The sequence below is a fragment of the Anomaloglossus baeobatrachus genome, chromosome 1 (assembly GCF_048569485.1).
Source record: "Anomaloglossus baeobatrachus isolate aAnoBae1 chromosome 1, aAnoBae1.hap1, whole genome shotgun sequence".
Taxonomy (NCBI): domain Eukaryota; kingdom Metazoa; phylum Chordata; class Amphibia; order Anura; family Aromobatidae; genus Anomaloglossus; species Anomaloglossus baeobatrachus.
In genome coordinates this window covers 879,843,840-879,859,658 of record NC_134353.1, presented here as the reverse complement: position 1 = coordinate 879,859,658, position 15,819 = coordinate 879,843,840, and the positions used below count along the sequence as shown (strand labels likewise).

The 15,819-nt window shown below is 49.3% G+C and overlaps 1 protein-coding gene across 1 annotated transcript in view; it reads right to left on the bottom strand.

Moving 5' to 3' along the window:
• Positions 1 to 8,047, bottom strand: part of CCDC152 (coiled-coil domain containing 152) — a 90,940-nt gene extending 82,893 nt beyond the window's left edge. The window contains exons 1-2 of the mRNA XM_075342675.1: positions 7,967 to 8,047; positions 4,005 to 4,110 (exon numbers count right to left, since the gene is read on the bottom strand). Of these exons, the coding sequence (XP_075198790.1) occupies positions 4,005 to 4,110; positions 7,967 to 8,047 (187 nt within the window). The remainder of the gene's footprint in view (positions 1 to 4,004; positions 4,111 to 7,966) is intronic.
• Between the last annotated feature and the right edge of the window lie 7,772 nt (positions 8,048 to 15,819).

Here is a 15,819-nt window from a genome sequence, read left to right as displayed (position 1 = left end):
ACTGAGCTGGCTTCATGAGGTGTTTTTCAGCAAATTTAACTCTGGCCTGTCTATTTTTGGAATTGATGAATGGTTTGCATCTAGATGTGAACCCTATCATGGAGTCTTCTCTTTACTGTTGACTTAGAGACAGATACACCTACTTCACTGAGAGTGTTCTGGACTTCAGTTGACGTTGTGAACGGGTTCTTCTTCACCAAAGAAAGTATGCGGCGATCATCCACCACTGTTGTCATCCGTGGACGCCCAGGCCTTTTTGAGTTCCCAAGCTCACCAGTCAATTCCTTTTTTCTCAGAATGTACCCGACTATTGATTTTGCTACTCCAAGCATGTCTGCTATCTCTCTGATGGATTGTTTCTTTTTTTTCAGACTCAGGATGTTCTGCTTCACCTCAATTGAGAGTTCCTTAGACCGCATGTTGTCTGGTCACAGCAACAGCTTCCAAATGCAAAACCACACACCTGTAATCAACCCCAGACCTTTTAACTACTTCATTGATTACAGGTTAACGAGGGAGACGCCTTCAGAGTTAATTGCAGCCCTTAGAGTCCCTTGTCCAATTACTTTTGGTCCCTTGAAAAAGAGGAGGCTATGCATTACAGAGCTATGATTCCTAAACCCTTTCTCCGATTTGGATGTGAAAACTCTCATATTGCAGCTGGGAGTGTGCACTTTCAGCCCATATTATATATATATATAATTGTATTTCTGAACATGTTTTTGTAAACAGCTAAAATAACAAAACTTGTGTCACTGTCCAAATATTTCTGGCCCTGACTGTATAAGTGGCGGCCACCACCAGTGGGCTCTTATATACAGCATTCTAACATGCTGTATATAAGAGCCTAGGCCACTGTGTAGAACATAACAAACACTTTATAATACTCACCTAACGGTCACGCTGCAGTTGAGTTGGGCCATATGGGTGTCTCCGTTGTCCAGTGCTAATGCGACGCCCTGGCAAAACCAGGTAGTCATACAATAGGCCCCCGGATAACACCTTCCCTCACCTAGGTCACATACAGCTGACCTGAAACCCTAGTCACCCCCCTCAGGGCAAGACAGGCACACCAGTGGGCGGGACCAGGCGGTTAGGGAATGCCCACCTAGGGGTCTAGACAGCCCGGGGCGGGAAAACAAACAGATTGAAGTTGTAGTTTAAGTTGAGAGGAGTGGAGGCTGGAGCTAGGGGTGTAGCTCCAGCGGAGGAGAAGTTCAAGTTGAACGGTGCCAGGGTCGGAGCCCTGGTACCTTAGCTAGGTGGCAGACGGTGGTCTCCATCAGCAGGAGACGGGAAGACGGCTCAGCAGATCCGAGGAGGACTGGGAGAGGGTTGGAGACTGCTGGTACCGACACTGGAGACCCGACCGGAAACCGTGCACAGAGGGGGTACTCGGACCCTGAAGCCAGGACCGAAACCAACCGCCTAGCTAATCAACCGATTGAGGGCAGGATTACAGGTCCTGTCCCAACCAAAGTCCCAAAAGCAGACAACCACCCACAGAAAAGCAGACAACCACCCACAGAGAGGGATAGGGCAACCGCCAGGGCCCATAGATCCCACGGGTCAGCATCAGCGGGCACGGCTCCTCAGGCACACAGAAAGCCGGGAGCGGACTCCTGTGTTCCATACCGGGAAATCTAAACACACAACCACAACTAGTGCAGAGGAAAAGACGGTGACCACCAGCCCGGATGGGGGACCTGGGTACAACCGGCCGCGGAGGCCGGCCACCAGCACCTTGGTTTAGCAAAAGACTCATGTGATTCATTTGTGAAGCCCCACAGGTGTTGTGTCGGTGCATTACCTTCAGGGACGCCACGTGGGATGGTCTGGTCACAGGTAGGGAACCTTCTGTTTAGGATTTTCGTGACGCCACTCTCGGTATTGCGGTCAGGGGACCGCCACTGCAGATTAAGGGACGCCTGGGGTTGTTGGTAGGTGCAGTTAGATGGTGAGGCCCCCCGAGAGCAGGGCTGGCCCCAGGGCCCGTTTTGAGTGGGTGGAACCACAAGGCGCAGAATGACTCAAACACAGTCCAGGCAGTCTTTCAGGGTTTTTACTCACAGTTGATGGTAGGGTGAGTAACCCGGGCGTAGCTGGGATGAACCAGGCTGGAAACAGGTATCCTTCCGGCTGGCTTATGAGGGTGACTACCAACTCGCCTTCCTAGCTCTGTGTGTTTTGGGGTGACCCCTACTTGAAGCCCTGCTGGGGTCGCCCAGGGAAGTTGCTGATGCCTCTCTCCCCTTCTTTTGGCCCGTTTACTTGTAGCCTGGACCAGGTCACTCTGGCTGCTTGCCTCCTGTGAACTATGGGCCCTCTGTTCGCTACGTGGCTCCGGACTCTGTGTGTGGTGCTGAGGGCATGAAGTACCCCCACCTGCAGGTTGAGCAGGACAACTGAATGGTCCCCTACTCTGAGAACCTGCACTCGTACGGGCCTGGTACCTCCCTGGCAGTCCCCTTACTCTGCCACCTTTTTGCTCTCTCTAGCCTTGGGTGGATTTCAGGTGGCACTACCAGGTGACTGATCTTCCCCGTTGGTAGTCACTGCGCGGACACTGTCAGTGTTGTGTCAGCTTCCAGGGTCTGCTCCACACGTCTGCTCTCCCTGAGCTGCACTCCAGACTGGCTCACTACTCCCTCCCCACTGTGCCTGCCTACGCCACCTAGCAACCACGCTCTCTACCACACCCCTTGAGTGGACATGGAGGCTACGCCCCCTCCTGGATTCCTCAGGAGTCCCTATCAAAGGTAGATGTGTGAGACCTGATTACTATGCGCCTGTGTAGTCACACCTCGGTCAGCCTTCTGGTTTACCTGTGTTGCACTGCCCCTAGCATGGGTGCAGTACTCAGTGGTGCCTGACCAGGTCAGGGGCGCCACACATTTACTTGTGAGTAACCAAACATCCCCTGGTCCGTCCGGGCGCGCAAGCTCCTGCCATCGCCCTACCCTGCATAGAGAGATACTGGGCCCTGGGGCAACCATCCCTACCCACGGAGGGGTTAACATCGGGCTGCCACTACATCCCCACGGGTCTCCCATAACAGCAGCGGTGGTGTCCCACTTCACCACACACCGCGGGTGGCGTCACAGACAATTTACAACCAAGGCCGTACAACTACGTCCCCTTTTCATTCGGCGTGTCCGCGTGACCCACGGGTCCGGAGGATCCCTCGAGCCACACAGCGGATCCGGATCCGAGCAGCACTGGCTGCTGGCACGGGGGCGGCCCACTGGCGCCTCCTGTTTCGGCTATCTTCGTAAGCCTGTGTGCATGACACATCCTACATCATACTACAATACTTTGATCTGCCCTGCCAGGGCAGATCAAAGTGTGCCTGCGCAGGACCTCAATACCGGCGAGTGTGGATGACGTAGATGCGTCATGAACCCCGGCTATAGAAGAAGGAGGACGAAGATGGCCGAAAGAGGCGGCGCCGGCACCGAACATCGGAGACGCCCATCTGACTCAAATTCACAGCAGCGCGACCCTTTAGGTAAGTATTATAAAGTGTTTTTTATGTTCTACACAGCAGCCTGGGCTCTTATATACAGCATGTTAGAATGCTGTATATAAGAGCCCAGTGATGGTGGCCGCAGCTTATATGCCGAAAAACCGGTGACAGGTTCCCTTTAAATTTCTAATAAATAAGACCGGTACATACTTGATGATCGTGCATGGGTTATTTTATAGATGCGATTTTACTGCGACCAATCACCTTTTGATTCGGAAATGTATAACCCCTTTAGGGTTATAAAGATCATGCATTAGATCAAAAACTTGTTGTGGGCTTGCTGCGGAGTTTGCAGCAGAATTGTCGGAAAAATGTTCGTATTTTATATTTGAGAATTGTTTTTGCTGGCCCTTTATTTCCAGACTAAGTACATTCTGGTGTGTATATGTGACAGGTGCTCTCAGTCTATTCAGAGATGCAGCTGAGTGCTATTAGGCACCAGTATCTAGGAAGCTCATTATCATCATCATCATCAAACCTTGTACGAGGCTCAGTTGTTTTGTCTGACTAATTTTCCACATTCGATTCCATTTCTCCAGCTGGATTTCCAGCAGGTTATTCTTTCCATTAACCTCTGCAAATTTCTGCACAAACACAAAGCATCCTATTATAGATTATACTGCTGACGACACCATGGCTTCAGTCCATCATTTGCACTTTTTTTTGTCACTTTTCTTCCTTGTCCTATGGCATTCGTTGCTGTTTTTTATGACAAAATGATTTAATTTCTCCAAAATCACAAAAATTTTGTCCCAAGTAAAAAATGTTTTTCTTTTTTGTTTTTAACAGTTTTTGTAACTTTTTAGAGTAAAATGTTGTACATTACAGAAAATGGTGCAACAATTACAGAAAAAAATCTGGTGAGCATAAAATCTCTCTGGGATGGGGGTGAATAGAGTACACATGTGACCAAATTTTGCAAGCTGTCAAAAAGTCGCAAATGATGAATCAGGTGTGAACATATGGAAGCCTTAAACTCCACCTACAATGGCAAACATAAATAGATGAAAGCATATAAAATAGACTTTAAAAAAATTGCGTAAATTAAAAGAATAAGGCGCAAATGAAAGAACAAGTGAAAATCACCAAAGTACAAATGCAATGAAAAATTGACCCCTATGTTGTAACTCTTTTACTGAATATACATTATGTCCACCCATATCCTGTCCAATGCCATTAACTTGAGAACTGCGGCAGCTATAGGCATAGAAGTGGTGTCTAGGTATAGTAAAGTAGCCATGCGCTAAGCAATGAAATCACCTATAGCGCCACCTGGTGGAAAACAAGGGAGTTAGCATTTTTATCTCGAAAACGGAACGAGATAGAGAAAAAAAAAGTGAATTACCAGGTTGTAGGGCATCATCAATTCAATACGAATCGACACTTTGCATACAGAAATGCTATGATATGAAACCCATGACCCCCCCCAAAACATTAAATGCTGGTCACGCATATGGTGCTCATTTAACTTTGATGCTCAAAGTGGCCACCGTCAGCTGCAATGCACATCTGGACTCTGGACAGCATACTGTATCTTGTTGCACGTTGTGCAATATGGTAGGTGACACGTTTGCACAAGCATCTGTGATACGTCATCGTAGATCCTGCAATGTTGGGGGAGGGGTCGCATACACCTGCTGTTTGATGTGACCTCACAGAAAGAAGTCCAATGGGGCCAAGTCAGGTGAGCAGGGAGGCCACTCCACGCAGCCACCATACCCAATGACTTGTAGGAAGGTCTCCATGAGGTATCGATTCACGTCCGCAGCCTTGTGAGTCATACACGTTCTAATCATAGCATTTCTGTCAATTCGTATTGAATTGATGATGCCCTACAACTTTTATTTATCTTGTTCCGTTTTCGAAATAAAAATGCTAACTCCGTTGTTTTCCACCAATTGGCGCAATAGGTGGTTTCATTGCGTAGCGCATGGATACTTTACTATACCTAGACACCACTTCTATGCCTATAGCTGCCGCCATTCTCAAGTTAATGGCGGTGGACAGGCTATGGTTGGACACACTGTATATAGAGATCATTCACTGCAGTGATATAGGATATGCAATAGTGAGTCTAATCCACACTTTCCCAATGGCCGGAGTCATACTTGTGTGTGACTCGCGCGAGGATCAAGTCTTATCACCTGTCGTGGCCTGCCACTCTCCGTACAGGAGCATGCAGCTGCTTAGAAATAAATGCAGCTGCACACTCCTTTCCGGAGAGAGGCAGTTGGTGCTGGGTGATGAGGCTCGATTCTCGTGCAAGTCACGGATGAGTCAAAAGCAAGTGTAACTCCTGCCAATGATGTAGGATAGAAAAGGCAGGGACTTTTTAACTCCTGAAAATCTTCTCAAAAGTCAGGGGTCGTCTTATACGCCGGGTGTCATCTTATACAGCAGTGCACGGTGCTGATTGAGCCCATTGTTTAGTAATGCCCTCCTACCAGTCCCCTTGTTACACACAATAAACATTATTCTCACCTGTCCTCCTTTCCCGCGGTGCCTTCAGCTTCTTCTAGCAGACCGCAGGCCCATAGAACCCTCCGCAATAGCGTCCTGGATGCCGCCATCGTCTTGGTTTTACTGCAGTTGAATGCTTTGCAGTGCTGTAAAGCATTCAACTGCAGTAAATTGCTGACAGCATCAGCGGCACCGACCCCATGTACAGGTCGCTATCATGAAGGGGTCTATGGGCCTGCGGTCTGTAAGAAGCACTCCTCCTTGATAGTGTCCTTTACACGGGCCGCCGCTGCTGCCATCTTGGCTTTACTGCAGTTAAATGCTTTGCGGTGCCGTAAAGCATTCATCTGCAGTAAAGTGCTGACAGCAGCGGCCCCGTGTACAGGACGCTATCATGGAGGGGTCAATGGGCCTGCGGTCCGCAAGAACCACTCCTCCATGATCGCATCCCATACACGGGGCCACTGCTGACAGTGCTTTACTGCAGTTTAATGTTTTAAGGCACCGCAAAGCATTCAACTGCAGTAAAGCCATGACGGCAGACAGCAGCCCCGTGCATTGGACGCTATCATGGAAGGGTCTATGTGCCTGCGGTCTACAAGAAGCAGCTGAGGACACCGCGGGAATGGAGGAAAGGTGAGAATAATGTTTATTGTGTGTAAACAACGGCATAATAGGGGACAAGAAGGGGACCATTAGAAGGGCATTACTAAACAATGGGCTCATTACTACAAGGGGGGCAAGGATGGGCACATTACTAAACAATGGGGACATTACTGCATGGGACATTACTAAACAATGGGAACATTACTGCAGGGGACATTACTAAACAATGGGGACATTACTGCAGGGGACATATATATAAATATATATACTGTATATACACAATATATCCCAAACGCTATATTTTAACTGGAAAAGTTGGGGCTCGTCTTATACGCCCAGTCGTCTTATACTTTGGAAAATACGGTACCACTCTGCCCCCCCCATATGGATCTCTATATAACTACCCCCAAACCAGTGATTGGCAACTTTATGTGTATACTGTGCATAGAGAACACTGCTAATCAGTGGTGGGGGTGGTTACACAGAGCAGTTGACTAGGCGGTTTGAGACACCTAAAGCCCGCTTTACACGCTGCAATGTATCTTACGATGTGTCGGCGGGGTCACATCGTAAGTGACGCTCATCCGGCATTGTAAGGTACATTGTAGTGTGTGACAGGTACGTGCGATTGCGATTGAACGGTAAAACGTTCATCGCAAACACATCGTACCTGTCTCTAGAATTGCACGTCAGATTGTTCATCGTACCCGGGGTAGCGCACATCACAGTGTGTGACACCCCGGGAACGATGAACAGATCTTACCTGCCTCCTGCGGCTCCCGGCCCACAATGCGGAAGGAAGGAGGTGGGCGGGATGTTTACGTCCCGCTCATCTCCGCCCCTCCGCTTCTATTGGCCGGCTGCCGCGTAACGTCGATGTGACGCCGAACGTCCCTCCCACTCCAGGAAGTGGACGTTCGCCGCCCACATCGAGGTCGTATGGAAGGTAAGTATGTGTGACGGGGGTTACTCGTGTGTTCAACAAATTGAACGTGCCTCACATACGATGGGGGCGTTGCAAATCGCATACGAAATCGTATGCAAAATTGCAATGTGTAAAGCAGGCTTTAGTCCTGATAATCTCCTTGTGATAAAACACTGATTGTATTGAAACAACAACGCACAGCCCCGTAAGTCACGCATCGCTGGAATCAGGTTCTCAACTACTACATCATAATGCTCTCAGATTACATAGCAAAAATCTGCTGACAGGTTCCTGTTAACAAAATCCCAAATAAGTATTCACTTAGGTAGTGCCTGTGTGAAGCAATGGCTCTCAGAATGCAGCAATGCAAACCAAGTAAAATTTAAGTAACCAGAAAGCCTAAAATCAGTGACATCCTTTAAGAAATGAAAACTGAACATGGTATTTACCTTTTCTATTTGTGAAAAATCCTCAAGAAGTTTGTCAAGATTAATGGAACAAGGTTTCTTCAAGTCTATTTCTTCATACATTGTTTCGTGCAGACAAGCCTTTGCCTGTGGGATAATCAATCAAGTAGATAAACTAGATTAAATTGATAATGCAGTCAAATTACTTCTTATCTGGGTCTGCTCCTACTATCAGGCACACCCAGCCCTTGGGACTTGGAAAGTCAATACTTTAGTGGGATCGGTGCTGCAGGGCAGAAGAGAGTCAAGGAAGGAAGAAAACCTGCGAGAAAAATTGAATAATTTCATGTGCACACACTCAGATTGGGGTAGACCCTGCTCACATATTTATAGGGGTCCTGTATACGCCTTTTATATCTTATCTTTCTCTTTTAATTGTAACTTTTATTCAGGGACCCATCTCTCACTGCCCGGAGTGATCCCCTCGTTGCTCCCCGCAGTTCAACCTCCGGAATACTGCGATCAATAGCAGCATTCAATAGGCAAGGGGAGGGATCTCTTACCCCTCCCTGGCAATCACGTCCCTGTCATGCGATCACAGAGACCTGATCGCTGCCATAGCGTCCCTGGGTCATCACCATGACGACCCCAGGTTACTGTGCTACAGAGAGCCTAACACACCATGCTGTATGCCGTATGCATGGTGTGTGATTCAAAGTGCTGTCCTATAATCCACTGTAGTAATAAAGCATTGCAGGAGATTATAGAAAAGAAGAAAATAAATGCAGAAACAATTGACATGCTGCTTCTTTTTTCAGCAACAAAATCTGCAAGGAAAAAAGAAGCAGCGTGTGCACAGCAAGTCAGGATTCTCATAGACTTTGCTGGGATGCGTTTTTCCCTGCAGTAGTCATTAAAATTTTAAAGGAAAAACGCAACGTGTGCACATAGCCTAATACCACAGGACAAGAAAAAAGAAAAGGGACTAAAAAAAAAAATGCAAATGACGAATCACAAACGCGTAAAGTCCTGATAAGATGCAGCCGTACACAGATATTGTGTCAGAAACATGACTCCTGGAAGCCTCCTTATGTCACATTTATCCTTGAGAACCAATAATTCTTATGTTTTACTTGAATTATTTAATTATTCAGTCTGAGCATGTGAGGAAATTTCATGGCTGTGAGGTAGAATTTACATATAAATACTGCACCCATTTATGTGTGCGTGTCCCTGACTGGAAAGCATATGTTATTTCCTCAGTAGTATTGCTCCCTATAGCATAGGTGATACTATGATACTCGGTCATATACAGGATACCATGTAGTATAAACTATACTCAGACCTCAGGCTGATAAGTGACACAAGGCCTAGTGGAGAGGATACATTACAAGTGTTGTCCGTAGCAACCAATAGGGTAACTGCTTTCATTTTCCACTGCAGCTTAGCATATTTATGAAGGATTGGTTGCTATGGGCAACCCAGTCATACAGTAGCCCTTTTTGTGTAGATTCAGTGCACCTCTTATTCTTTATCCTTATTTTGGGGCTTACACAGTTTGACACTGGGCATATTTCAAGGTCAAAGAATACAGTATCACAAAGCTACATCACCACATAAAGAATGTGAATGTGATTGCTTTGCGATAAGCAGGTTGCCGCAACACACAAGATGCCAGAAGTCCATCTTAGGAGTCTAAATATGACCAAATTCAATTAAATTTTTTGTAATGTGTAACGGGGTGCCGGGGGTGCCTCGAGGGTTGTAGTCGTGGCCCCTTTTTCTATGAGGCTAACCCCCGACTCCACCGTCACTATTGGGACAGGAGATGGCTTGGTGGGGCAGAGTGTGGTGATGCAGAGAACGCTGTCAGAGGTATAAAGACTTTGCAGACGAAGATCAGTTGAATCAGAAGGCACGTTTATTGCACACATCTTCACAACAGTGGCAACAATCTGATAGCGTCGTTTCACAACTCCTGATGGGGGAACACCTCTTCTTGTCGTCTCCTCTCGTGGGGATGTGCCCGGCTACTCTACTTCACCTGGGCTCCCACTCCGGCTACCGCAGACCTGACCCACTCAAATCTGTTTCACCATAGAGGACACTTTCTCTTTCTCTGTTGTTCGTACGCTGTTCACCTAGCTCCCACACCCTGCCCCCACTGCTCCTTCTCTCCTGTCCCGGACTCGACTGCCTCCAACTCAAACTTTTCCTCTACAACACGTTCTCTCCCTCCCCCTTCTGCTGCCGGCTCCTCCTTTCTCCTGCACTGTTTCTATGGGGACAGCCGTCCCACCCGGCCACTAGGGGAAACCCACTAAAACAGTATAAACACAATTTATCATTAACATTAACATTACAACTTTATCTACCCCAGCATGGGGTATCTTCAGGGGGGGAAAACTACTCCTCTTTGTAAGGGGACCGTCCACCCCTTACAAATGTATCATATCAATATGGCAATCTTTGGCCACATGATCTAAGTTGCCATGTTCCCCAAGCCTAGTACAATAAAGGGGTATATATCCACTATATGTACTGCAGATGTGGGTCCCGCCAATAGGATCCCAATCTGTCTCAAATATGGGACCTAACATGCGTTGCTGTCTGTGCAGAGGCGCTCGCAGTTGTCATAAATTTGGGAATAACAGCTACATCTCCACTGACACAGTCTGTAATGGGGCCAGACTGTTTCTTCACACAACCCCTCATGTTATTAGGGCATATGGATGTTGTACAGGTGGGTTCCCTTCTGTGGACACCCCTTTTATTTTTGTTTTTTTATATCTAGTCCAATGTATCATGAAGTAATTTTCTTTCTTAACCCCTTCACTACCTTGGACATATAAATGTACAACCTAGGTGGTATAGGTCTCCAGCGGTGAGCCTGCTGTAATCCTCACACGTTTGCTGATCTGATCAGCAGATATGTGCGGCTAACAGAGATCCACCCGTGCCTGCTTACCACTTAGATCGTGTTGTCAACATCAGGCATCGTGCCATTGCCCGGCGTTATCGAAGGCCCTATGGGGTGCCAGCGTGGGGTCAGCTGATGACCCCTGACACTAGTGACACTCCCACCAGGGCCGTGGGGCACTCGGAACCGGGCCGGTTCTGTTGGGAGGTCACGGCGGCAGGGCCCGACTCCGTGACCCTGGCGGTGTCATTTAAATGAGGGATATTTACAGGGGGATGAGTCGTGACAACACCTGTGGTATTTGGCAATGTATGGCCGACGCTGCTGAATGGGATCGCTGGAGCAGATGGTGATGCAGCAATGATGGTACAGCTCCCCACAGGTGGAGCAGGGCCCCAGGGCAATCGGCATAGTCTATGATGGAGGACTTAATGTGCCGCCCCCACGTCAGTAGCAGCCGTGCTGCTCGGATCCAGATCCGCAGTGGGTCGAGGGGTTTCCGGACCCAGGGGTCACGCGGACACTCAAATAAAAGGGACGTACATATACGGGGATTGCTGTAGATATTTCGTGACGCCACCCACGGTGTGTTGTAATATGGGATACCACCGCTGCTATTGGGAAGTACCCGGGGGCGATGGAGTGGCAGCTGGTTGTTTAACCCCTCCGTGGGTAGGGGTGGATGCCCCAGGGCTCGGTGTCCAGGACACGGGGAGTGATGTAGGCTGGAGGTGGCGCACCGGGCCGGACTGGGGAATGTTGGTGTTGAATAATTGCACACAAGTTGAAAAAACACTGTTGAATAATTGCACACAAGTCCGTTGATAAACCAAGGTGTCAGTGACCGCCTGCCCCGTCCGGGTGTACTCGGGTCCCACACCCGGCTGCTGTACCGATGTCCCTTCCTCCGGTGTAATTTTCCTCACTTCTGGACAACTGCGTCTGGAACGGGGAAGTCCACTCCTGGTGCTGTGTGGTTGGGAGTCATGCCCGCGAAAACTGACCCTTGGGATCTCAGTAGGTGTTTGCGGATACCCTGTCCCCCGCGGTGGGCTGCTGTTTCGCTCTATCTAGGCTAACACTTCTGGAGCAAGGCCTGCAACCTTGCTCCTGGCCTGGTGAATTAGAGAAGGGGCTTGCAACCGTCTTCTAACTAGGGTCCAGGTACCCCGCCTGTGCACGGTCTCCGGACCAGATCTACACTGTCGGTACCGGTGGGCTCCAACGCTGTCCCGGTCCACTTTGGATTTCCCGCGACTGGATTCCCGTCGCCTTTGGACACGGTCCACTGCTTGCCACCTAGCCAGTAGACCAGGGCCACTACCCTGGCTACCCTCCACTAGGTTCAGCCTTGACCTCCAACTTCACTTGAGCTTCAGACTGCACTGAACTCCAAACTTCGACTTCACTCACTGAGACTAGAACTTGAACTACTGTATTCCTGCCCCCGGATCCTCAAGATCCCTAGGTGGGCGCTCCCAATCCGCCTGGTCCTGACCACTGGTGTGTCCTTCTTACTCTGAGTGGGGTGGCTAGGATTTTGTGGCTGATGGTAACTTGTGTGGGATGGTGTTATGTGAGGTGTAGTGTACTTCTGTGACCACCTGCCGGCGCCAGGGCGTCATATTCCCTCTTGGTTGAATACAGCCCGTCCGCGGGCTGTCCGACCAGTGACGTTTATTTTTTCTAAAAATAAACGGAAAATGTAAAACATTGTAAAAACATTTCTTCCCTTTATGGGAGGCACATTTCTTAAATGTTGCATAACATAGAAACAACATTACGTTCCCTTCTTCTTCACCCGCCACCCAAACAACCTGGTTCCATGGTGCCACCGCTAATGGTGGGCACCCCTTTTCCCCAGTCCACAGGAGTTCCGGGTAATGCCTACTCGGTCCAGGTAAAAAGTTCCTTACCCGGCAGTCCATCTCAATGGCCCCAAGTCCGGGGACCCTTGGCCTGGAGGTTAGCCACCGGTTTTAGTAGTGGCTGGGCCTCGGCCTAATCTACCGCAGGCCTTTCCTCCAATCTACCTCTCCAGAGGTGGTGTAGGTGGTGAAGAATAACAAGAAGGTAGGTAGGGTTATTTACAAGACCCAAGAAAGTTTTTGGGGTGACCTCACCAGTCCTGAAGTCTTGGTCCATGATTATTAACTGGAAGAAACGGGGTTAACTTTAACAAATCAGGTAAATTACACGGTTGATTACCATTTGCTTGTATATACAACATACAAACACCACTCACTACACTATGATTTCCCTGTACCTGAGTGGTGGCTGACCTAAGTTAGGGCGTGTGGACCTTCTTAGCCCTACGGGGTCACCTAAGTTCAGCGGGATAGCGGGATCTACGGGTCCCTCGCTCCTAAGGTGTGGCACAGCTGGCAGGGACCTACGGGGGCGTGATGTAGGTGTTGGTGCATCCCTGGGTGCAGGTGTTGGTGCGGTGCTGATAGACTCTTCTGATCCTGTATCCTCCACGGGTTGTGGGCACATTATAACGGGAACAATCACCGCTCCATTCTGCATGGGCCAATTAGCTGGGAAGTCACACCCATGATGGGGTGGATCACCTCGTTTTCCTTCTCTGTGCCTGGAGTGGGAGTAGGACCTTCCTCTACTATCTTCAGGGGTTCCGGACACCTCTTCAGGTCATCTCTGGAGACTGTGGCCGTGGTCTTTCTCTGGTCACAGCTGACAAGGTAGGTTTTCTGATTTTCCCGGTCAGTAGGCTGAATAACATAGGGGGTTCTCTCCCACTGGTCATCCAGTTTGTGCAGTCTTCTCTTTCTCTTCAGCACCACATCCCCAGGTACAAAGGGGGCAGCTTGTGCCTGTCTGTTAAAGCGCTGCTCCTGTTTTTCCCGGCTCTGGCTCAGGTTTTTCTCCACATACTCTTGAATCTGCTTGTATTGCATCTGACGTTTGGCATCCCAATCTGCAGCTGGCGGGATGGTCTCAGGGACCTCGATATCCATCTCCACATCCACCGGCAATCTTCCAGGCCTTGCCCTCATAAGGTACGCAGGTGTGCACTTAGTAGAGCTGCTAGGAATAGTGTTATACATGTCCACTAGATCGGGCAGTCTTTCAGGCCACAGGCTCCACTCTTCCAGGGGCAAGGTCTTGAGCAGGTTGAGTACCAAATGGTTAATCTTCTCACACATTCCGTTGGTTTGGGCATGGTAGGGTGTGGTACGGATCTTCTTGCACCCATACAAGTTGCAGAACTCCTGGAAGATCTCGGCTTCAAAGGCAGGGCCTTGATCGGTCAGCACCTTCTCTGGGTAGCCATGTGACCAGCAGAAATATGCCTGGAAGACCTTTGCCGCTGTGCGAGCTGTCAGATCCTTGACGGGTACCACTACCATGAAACTTGAGTAGTGGATCCACTATCGTGAGAGCATAGGTATACCCGCTCCTACTGGGCATGAGCTTGACATGATCCAGAGCGACAAGTTCCAGCGGCTAGTGGGTAACAATTGGCTGCAACGGGGCTTTCTGGCTGGTATCATCCTTCCTTCTTAGCACACAGGGACCACAATCCCTGCACCATGCTTCAATGGATTCTCTCATTCCAACCCAGGAAAAGCGCTCTCTCAGCAACATTTCCAGCTTCTTCCAGCTGAAATGTCCAGCTCCATCATGATAAGCCTCCAGAACCACGGGCACGTAGGTCTGTGGCACCACAATCTGGCAGACCCTCTCATGCGTCTTGGGGTTAATGAGCCCTCTATACAATTTGCCTTATTGCAGATACAGCCGGCTCCTTTCCTTCCAAAGCCTCTGGGCTTCTGCTGGGGCAGTAGACCTCAATCTGGCATCAGCTTGAGAAATCATCTTCTTGACTAGCCTGACTGCAGGATCATAATCCTGGGCTTCTTGAAAGCCATGGGGGGTAGTGGGCTGAAGGCTGCCTTTTGCTGACCACTGTATGGTCTGGTGTCCTCCAGACTGTCAGGTTGATGAAATGCAGGCAGTTTGAGCTCTTCCAACTCATCTTCATCCACCCCTTCAGGCAAGTGTGGCATCTTGGACAACGCATCTGCATTGGTATTCTTCCGTTCAGCCCTGTACTTTATGGTGAAATCATAATTCTCCAGCCGAGCTTCCCAGCGTTGCTCTAAGGCCCCAAGCTTCGCCGTGTCAAGGTGGGTCAGGGGCTTGTTGTCCGTGTTTGCAGTAAATTTTGCAGAAGCCAGGTAATGCTTGAACCTCTCTGTCACTGCCCAGACGAGGGCTAGAAACTCCAACTTAATGGAACTATAATTCTCAGGATTCCTTTCCGTGAGACCGAGCTTCCTGCTGGCATAGGCTATTACTTTCTCCATGCCATTCTGCATCTGGGACAGAACGGCGCCCAAGCCCACGTTGCTGGCATCCACTTAAAAGATGAACAGGAGACCGTAGTCGGGATAGGCCAGGATCTCTTCTCCGGTCAAGGCCGACTTCATCTGCTGAAAGGATTCTTCTTGTTCTTCATTCCAAATGAACGGGGAACCAGTAGTCTTGCCGTGCTTGGGTTAGCCCACCAGGAGATCCTGCATGGGAGCTGCCATCTTGGTGTAGCCTTTGATGAAGCGGCGGTAGTAGCCCATCAGGCCCAGGAACTGCCTCACTTCTCTAACAGTGGTAAGTCTTGGCCAGCCCTGGATGGCTGTGATCTTCTCCGGGTCTGGTGCTACACCTTCTGCACTAACCACATGCCCAAGATATTGAACTTTGGGCTTCAGCAAATGGCATTTGGATGGCTTCAGCTACATCCCGTACATGGAGAGGACCTCGAACACTTCGGCAAGATGTTCCAGGTGTGCTACATACGTCTTGGAGTAGACGATGACGTCGTCTAAGTACAGTAGGACCGTTTCAAAATTGCAATGTCCCAAGCAGCACTCCATCAGCCTCTGGAAGGTTCCTGGCGCGTTGCACAATCCAAAGAGCATGCTGTTGAACTCGCAGAGACCCATCGGGGTAG